The 8,524-nt window shown below is 49.2% G+C and overlaps 1 protein-coding gene across 4 annotated transcripts in view; it reads left to right on the plus strand.

The window, feature by feature from the left end:
- The window catches only part of sema3fa (sema domain, immunoglobulin domain (Ig), short basic domain, secreted, (semaphorin) 3Fa), a 49,715-nt gene that overhangs the window by 26,299 nt on the left and 14,892 nt on the right, over positions 1–8,524 (plus strand). For 2 of the 4 annotated variants that reach the window (XM_030374146.1, XM_030374148.1), the window contains exons 3-7: positions 1,314–1,474; positions 1,565–1,627; positions 4,256–4,375; positions 7,316–7,405; positions 8,472–8,524. The exon at positions 8,472–8,524 is cut by the window's right edge and continues 41 nt beyond it. In XM_030374146.1, coding sequence (XP_030230006.1) covers positions 1,314–1,474; positions 1,565–1,627; positions 4,256–4,375; positions 7,316–7,405; positions 8,472–8,524 — 487 coding nt within the window. The remainder of the gene's footprint in view (positions 1–1,313; positions 1,475–1,564; positions 1,628–4,255; positions 4,376–7,315; positions 7,406–8,471) is intronic. The other 2 variants (XM_030374149.1, XM_030374150.1) reach the window with 1 other exon arrangement.

Genomic DNA, 8,524 nt, shown 5'->3' on the forward strand with positions numbered 1-8,524 from the left:
GGCTTCCACGGGGACGCTTCCTGTACTCTTTTTCTGGGCCGATGCCTTAGAAACCCACTGAACCAGCACCAACGTGTGTGTGTGTGTGTGTGTGTGTGTGTGTGTGTGTGTGTGTGTGTGTGTGTGTGTGTGTGTGGGTGTGTGTGTGTGTGTGGGTGTGGGTGTGTGTGTGTGTGCGCATGTGAGTGTGTTTTGGATAAGTAAATGTATTTGTAAAACAAATCGATACACAAACAGCCACAAAAAGTCGTACAAATCAACTTTAACATCAACAAATCTATTTTCCAATTTCCAGTGATACGGGGGCCATAGAGAAGTAGGGATGCAGCAGTGTGGGGGGGCTCTGAGATGGCACAGACTCGTAGAGAGCTTTGTAGAAACAGTCTCACACTTTCGAGGTAGAACTACAGTTGGAACCGTCACAGTTGGTCAGATAAGGCAAGTGAAAAGTTCTGCGTAGGTCTCACAATAATGAATGCTCACTGTTGAAAGATATTCCAACGGTGCGCAGCACAACGGAACGAGGTATTTTTCTTTTTACCAAATGTCCTTTGATTTGCGCGTGTGAACGAGAAACGCCCCTAGTAATATAATAAATTATGTCATATGAGCGGACAGGCTCAGGGGCCACCTGTAGAGACCATGGGGCCACCTGAAGGGACCCAGGGGCCACCTGTAGAGATTCAGGGCCGATGGACATGTCGGAAGGAAAGACCAAGAGGAATAATTTACCAAATTGAAGATTGTCTCCCCGCTTTGCCTTTTCCAGACACAAACTGCTACTTGCTTGTTGTAAATCTTCCAGTTTGACTACAAGATTGGGATATGTTTTGGGTTCCTGTCAAGTTGTATAAAACCATTCAGAGTCTTTGGCTTTGGCAGACCAGAATCCCATAATATCAGGCTATCATGTCGGAGCTGCCATGTAAAACAAACTTGCGTTTTAATGACAGCTACTGCGAGTTTAGCTAGCAAGGTCTGTGGACTCGTTTTGGAAAGATTATTTCATAAGTGCCGTGCATGGCACCGGTTTCTGTATGTGTTGGGGCCACGTTTTGTTTGGACTGAGAAAGCGGGGGATATATCACTTCAACAAAAAGGTATTTCCATTACATTTGGCGAACAATGGCCGCCGCCCTGCTGGCCAAACGCAGCTCTCTGGACAAATCTCTGACCAATTTAGCCGTCCCCATTTTGAGAATCGCTCCATTTTAGGCAAAGGTTTTGTAAGCTTACAGGATTGGAAACAGCTTAAATATAAAGCCGCTTTTTGTTTTTTAAGTGTCCTCTCTGGTCCTTTTTTTCCCCGACAGAGCTGAGGTCCACCGGCACCGCCCACCACTTCTCCTTCCTGCTCAACTCGTCAGACTACCGGATCCTGCGCATGGACGAGGACCACGACCGCATGTACGTGGGCAGCAAGGACTACCTGCTGTCCCTGGACCTGCACGACATCAACAAGGAGCCACTCATAGTAAGACACAGCGTCGCACTATGTCTCTCATTAAAAGTTATTTTAGTATGGCGTTTCAAATGATTATGTATTCCTTGTCTCCCCCCCCAGATCCACTGGCCTGTGGCCCCCCAGAGGAAGACAGAGTGTGTGTTGTCAGGGAAGGACACTAATGTAAGTTCTACCGTGGATTTGGTGTGTGCGCGCCTACTGTTTTATTGTAGTACATTTATGTACTGACGCTTGTATCCTAAACAAGTGCAAAAAAACACGCAAAAGTCATAAGTGCAATCAACCATGAGGATACAAGGCAGAAGTTGAAACAATCATCCGAGTACATAATATTCATCTAATTAGCAAACTGCTTCACGTGCCACGTTTAAGAAAAAGAAAATAGAGAATGCTTTGTTTTTGTATTGCGTCGCTACTATGCAATAGAACAATATTATTATCTTTCATCTAGCTCTATTTTAACAATGCTACCCCGGAACGAGTGAGTGAACAGAAAAGCTAAATTATGCAAAACACATACCAAACATCTGTCGTCCAGACACTTAATCAATAACATCCCCAGATATCCCAAAAATGTCCAATAGTTACGAGTGGGCCCTTTACGGAGTCCAGAGGAAGTCACACCAGATGTCTCCCACGTCCGCTGTGCCTCTCAACACACCTGAAGTTCATTTCTCCAGGAACCCGGGGAGCTCAGAAATGTAAATGTGGCGCCGAGGCCTCTGAAGGAGGCCCTTCAGCGCTGCAGGAGAGCGCCTCTCAGACTTTATTTATTGTCTGTGCATCCCTGATTGCTGATTACCTACAGCTGCCACCGATTTAGCCGCAGCTCAAACAGTGGAGGTCGCAGCAACATCCAATAGGGTTGATTGACTGTGGGGCTCGACTGCGCATCACACACATATTTGGATATATTCTGATAGGATGGAAAAGGAAATTAAAATGAAAACGGTACCAAATGTGGCCCCTTCTGCTGCTTGACTTTAGTCACTGAGGTTGAATCGGAATACAGATTCACCACCGCCGGTTACAACTGCACAACTACTGTGACGTGTCTGAAGGGTATCGCCATTCAAAAGCCCCCCCCCCCCCCGACATTGAAATTCATGGTAAAAACAGATCCTCGCGTGACTTTCTCTTTTCATTGGCTCACACATGTTCACCCTCACCCCCTCAACCTCCCCCCTACCCACCCACCCCAACCCCCCCCATCCACACACCTCCTCCTACGAGCTCGGCCCGGCTGTGAGCACCCAGGGAGTGATGATGGGGCGTTTGGATAATAAGCCGGTTCTCCCCCGCTGGTACCGGTGGAGCAGACCGCTGTTTATCCAACTGGAATGCTCATTTGTACATGTTCGCTGACCCGCGCCTCTCCCCACCCCGTAGGCTGCACAGTGTCGGCCGGTGTGCCCGTACATGTACAAGCATGTGTGTGCGTGTGTGTGTGTGTGTGTGTGTGTGTGTGTGTGTGTGTGTGTGTGTGTGTGTGTGTGTGTGTGTGTGTGTGTGTGTGTGTGTGTGTGGGTGGGTGGGTGTGTGGGTGGGTGGGTGTGTGTGTGTGTGTGTGTGTGTGTGTGGGTGTTGTGTTATGCATGTGCGCTCGTGCGTGTTGCGTCTGTGTCGGAGAGACATGGAAAGGAGGCCGACTAGGAATGTCATCTCCAAAATAAGAAATAAAAAGGGGCCATGGGGAGACCTGCCCCCTCTTTAGAGGATGACTGATGATGACAACTCAGAAAGCAATTCACACAGAATGTCAGCCCAGCCACGAGGTCAAAGGCAATCATGCCCGCCGTGCTTTCTGTGTGTGTGTGTGTGCGTGTGTGTATATGTGTGTGTGTCGAGGGGAGTTATAATGTGCAAGGAACAAGACACGTACGCACACATGTGTAAACGCATAATCAACACTCACAGATTTGCACTCAGAATGTGTCTGCTCATTGACAGATGAGGATTTGCCAAATTGATATGTCTCTCTTTTTAGTTTTCTATTAATCCATCCAATTCGTTTTACTGAGCTAACCTTTCTCTGATGTAATGGGGAGTAAGCTCGCAAGTGCTAGCTACGAGCCAGCTTTTACAGACCACATCTCACAATCTGTGATTTCCATGAAATTTTACTTTGATTAAGAGAATTTGGTATTGTGTCACAAACTACGAAAAGCCCTGCTTGCTATTTAAATGCTGTTATTAGTCAAGTGTCTAAAGTTAAGATTGAATCATCCTTTTGTTTAATGATTCACTTGGTTCGCTTTGGTTTCCCCTTAATCTCGCAGCAGTCACCGGCGCACTTGGATGCATTGCTTAGGTCAGCTGTTTCATCAACACTAGTGCAGTATATGGAAACTCTTTTCCCTCCCAGCGAAGGCCCTGGCTGTGTGAGAACAGCGAGCCAGTAGGCCAACGAGAGAGAGAGCTGTGAAACATACAACATAATAATGGATGTGTCCGGGTTTCAGGCCAAAGCGCAGGTTATTAATCATCGGCGCGTCCTCTGTGTTTTACAGAACGTTTTTTCAATTCTTTCGCAGTGCATGTTCAAGATCAAAATGTTTAAATTTGTTTATGGATAGGAAACCTATAGGGTTTCTCCTGTTATTCCATAAACCTGCTAAGTCTCTGCCTGCTCTCTCTCTCCCTCTCTCTCTGTCTCTATGTCTCTCTCTCTATGTCTCTCTCTCTGACTCTCTCTCTCTGTCTCTCTGTCTCTCTCTCTCTCTCTCTCTCTCTCTCTCTCTCTCTCTCTCTCTCTCTCTCTCTCTCTCTCTCTCTCTCTCTCTCTCACAGGGAGAATGTGGAAACTTCATCCGTCTGATTGAGCCCTGGAACCGGACCCACCTGTATGTGTGTGGGACGGGGGCCTACAACCCCATCTGCACCTACGTGGACCGGGGCCGCAGGTCCCAGGTAACTCAAGACTCAGGAGTGCGTCCGTGGAGACGTCTTTGACCTTTGCCCTGTCCTGCTTTGAACACAATATCTTTCAATCAATCCCCGGGGGGTCATCCGCAATCTGCTTCTTGCTCTTCGGTTTCATTGACTGCAGGTTTATTTATTTTTCTTCATCTTACATCTGTCCTTGGCTTGCATCGAGTCCTGTTGGGTCCAGACTAGAGGTCTTTAAGGAGGCGGTCACTCGGTTTAAATGGATGTTGCCTGAATTGGGCATTTTGCTTCCATTCACGGGGACTGAGGTCATCTTGGCCACACTCGCGATACCTGTGAGATTTTCCGTCGAGCCTTCTCGGTCTCTGCTCAGTTGGCTTCGGGGTGTTCCATCCCCCTAGGCCGTGTAAGCAGCGTACTATTAATGTGAGCAGTGATTCACACAGATATGTGATATGCTTTTTGTTAGATTTTCAATTCCATCACATGGTCCTGAGGCACCCACGTTCCTCCACGCTGACCGGTGTATCCTCTGGAGCGACCCAGGCAGTCGGTCCGGAGACCGGTGTCTCTGGACCGACTGCCTGGGTCACTGTCTCTGGAGCAGCCCAGAGATTGGTGTCTCCGGAGCGACCCCGGCCCTGAGCGCCGTAGCGTCCGTACCACAGGGCGTCTGCTCAGGCTCCCTGTCATTTCCACCCACTTGCAATTAGTGAGCCGGCTAAGCACCGCCTCGGAGAGCGAAGCGGTACACCGGTCGTATCCCCCCGCTGGGGACGGCACGCTGACAGGATACGTAAAGCATAGCCCGCCGGCCACACACACACACACACACACACACACACACACACAAACACACGCACACGCACATGCACACAGACACAGACACAGACACATACACACACACACACACACACACACGCATACACACACACACACACACACACACACACACACACACACACGCATACACACACACACCCGACCCCCTCACCTGTTTCCAAGCCGCCTGTGGCTTGTCTCTCCGGCCGTCTGAGAGCCTCTGAAAGGCCATCATTACCGATGTAGCCTCTCATCCATCACCAGCCTTGTAGCTCCCCCCCTCCCTCGTTCTCTTGCTCTCCCTCTTTCTCTCGCTTTCCCTTTCTCCCTACCTTACTCCCTCACTCTTTCTCTCTCTCTCTCCCTGTCTTTCTTCTTCCTCTTTCTCTCTCTCCCTCCATCCCTCTTTCTCCCTCCTTCCCTTCTCCCTCCCTCCCTCTCTTACTCTCTCCCTCTGTCTCTCCCTCCAACCCTCCCTCTGTATCTGTCTCTATCTCCTTCTAAATCCCTTCCTTTTTTCTCTCTGTCCCTCTCTACCTCCCTCCCTCCCCCTCTCCCTTGTCCCCTCCTTCCCTCTCTGACTCTCGCTTCCTCCCTCCTGCTCTCACTCCTTCCTTTTCTATCTCTCCCTCCCATCGTCCATCACTCCCCCCTCCCTCTGACTCACGCTTCCTCCCTCCTTTTCTATCTCTCCCTCCCTCCCTCTCTTCCTTTCTCTCCCACCCTCTCTCCCTTTCTCCCTCTCTCTCTCGCTCCACCATCACTCCCTCTCCCGCTCTAGTCCAGCAGCCGTTCAGAGCAGCCGTTCAGAGCAGCCGTTCGGAGCAGCCGTTCAGAGCAGCTCTAGCAGCGGTGTTCTCCCGGGCCCGGTCCGGTCTTCTGCCCGTTTACTCTCAGGGCGGTTTAATGAAAGGGCTCACGTTTCAACGTAGGACGGTCTCCAGGCTCCGCACCTCCAGCCTCTTCTCCGTAGGCCTGCGAGCGGCATGGCTGCGCGCCAACAAACGCTGCCTCGCGTCCGTCGTATGTAAACACAAGGGTTTGTTAGGAACTCTGCCCTTTTCGTCGTACGATGGGATTTTGGCACATCCTGCAGTCCTCGTTCAGTTTGCCCTTCAGATTTCTTTCTCAATAATTTTTTTAGGTTAAATAAGTTTGGTCATGCGCAAGTTCCTTTATTTAGTGCGAAAGAAATACCAGCGAGCCCACCACATGGTATTGGAGAAGAAGTCTGAAGTAATGTCCTCCCTTCAATATGATTGTTCTTTCTGCTGTTAATGTGATTATATGTTCATGTCCTCCTATTGTTGGATGCCATTGATTGCTTATTTTAACAGTTAAAAGCCCTGAAAGGAGTTTATTGCCATTCTTGATTAAGCTATCTAACCACATAAGAGGATTAAGTGAAGAATTTATATTTATATGTACTGAACCCAAATGTTTATGATCCCTGTGACCTTTTGGTCAGATTCCCACCACATGTCACGGGATAATTAATGTCAGACAGACTGTAAGAGCAACAGCACATAGTTATTGATACAGAATAAACACTAAACATCTGTCCTACGAACCACCGTTCATAGGACGTTGGTCACTTTCATCTGTGAAAAAATAAGGGAATTTGTCGCAACTACTTATCCAAGCTGTGGAAAATGTGAATCTTTATAGAAGGAATGACTTCCACCAAATTTCCTGCGAAGGGCTTTTATCCTCTCTTTCAATAACATCCACCCCTTGTTTGTTCCTTGTGTTTGCGTCTGTGACTCTAAGGCATGGCATGCTTCTCCACCTAACTAGCAGCTTGAGCCTTGTAGAGCTGTAAATAAACCATTGCTGTACACACACTCACCACGTCCCTACTTCATGGCTGCCCACCGTTGCTCTCTTCTGCAGTCACTTTTCAAAAGGACTCATCGCTTCCAGTTATATCTTCTCTGTGTTCCCTTTCTCATCTGCTTCACCGTAAAGGCTTTCTGGACTTTTATTTTGTACTGATTGTTCTCCCATCAGTGTGTCCGTGTGGAGAGCATCTCTGGGTGGGCCGCTGAGAGGGGGGGGTGGCCTCAGGCTGCCGGGTACGGCTTGAAGCAGGGCTCTCAGTAATTGGACGGCCCGCTGTGCCATGTGTCTTGTTCATAGGGCTCCCTCCACCTTCAGAACCCCCAGTCTGGAAGCAGAACCAATCGCGCGGCCGACTTCAGCTCCACGGCAGGCCCTGTGGAGGCACAGGTGGGCTGCCAGGAACCGCCAGAACGGCGCCCGCCTCTCACATTAGCCAATCACACCGATGTTTCTCTAGAGGCGGATCCAACGGCCGTCAGAATCACTTCAACATTGACGCTACACGACGCACTTAAAAGACGCGATCACATTGCCCGGGCTACCGAATCACCACTTTGTCAAATTGTGAGTTTCATTGAAACGTCCGATAAAGGATTACGATCAGCAGGGCTGTGCAGACAGAGCGATGATCCTTCAACATGCTGCCAAGCTGTTTGGGTTGGTCCCGGCTAGGAACGAAGCCCTACAAAACAGTGGTGGATGAGTCTAGCCCCGCCAAAGCTCACAGCCATCAAAGCATTCAATATTTTTACTAGTCCTTCTTAACCGCGATTAAGCGACGAATAGAAATACCGGAGACTGATGTCGAGTCAAGCAATTGTTTTGCTTTAGCTTTCGGTCAGACATTTTCCAAGAGGTTAAGTAGAGTGCTCGCTGTCAGTGTGCGGCGTCTCTTGAAGCCTCAGACAACGCAGACTCCCCAACGTACCCCGAGGAGAGAGTGTTGACACAGACGCTGAGCATGTCCCGCTCATCTGTCGAGAGACGGGCGTCCAATCGCGGGCCACGAACAGCAAAAGCATGCCGACGGGGAACTTAAACCGTAATGGCTGCCCCCCACCCCCCCACCCCCCGCGTACGTCAGGACCACGCTGATGTCACTCTACCCCTCAACCCCTAATGGATGTCATTGTGTATCTGTTGATGGCTCTACAATAGCAGTACCCCCCCCCCCCCCCACCCCTGTCCCCGTAACCTCTCTCTCTCTAGCTGTCTCCCAATTGAGCACATTGTCCATGTGAAACGCCATCGCTGCCTTCGGAGTACCGCATGTAGGATGTAACAATGTATTGTTAAATCAAATGCAACAACGCAATAATTGACTTGAAGTGGGTCCAGTAACAACAGTAACATCGAACCGTGCGCTGTGTATGATATCTAACAAAAGTGATGAAACGGTGGAAAAGTAGTTGAATTATTAATGATTTTTTCTCCGAATCCTTTGCCGTTTCAGCAATACATATTTCGTCTAGAGCCAGGCAAAGTGGATTCTGGGAAAGGCAAATG

Source organism: Gadus morhua, chromosome 13 (genome assembly GCF_902167405.1).
Source record: "Gadus morhua chromosome 13, gadMor3.0, whole genome shotgun sequence".
NCBI lineage: Eukaryota > Metazoa > Chordata > Actinopteri > Gadiformes > Gadidae > Gadus > Gadus morhua.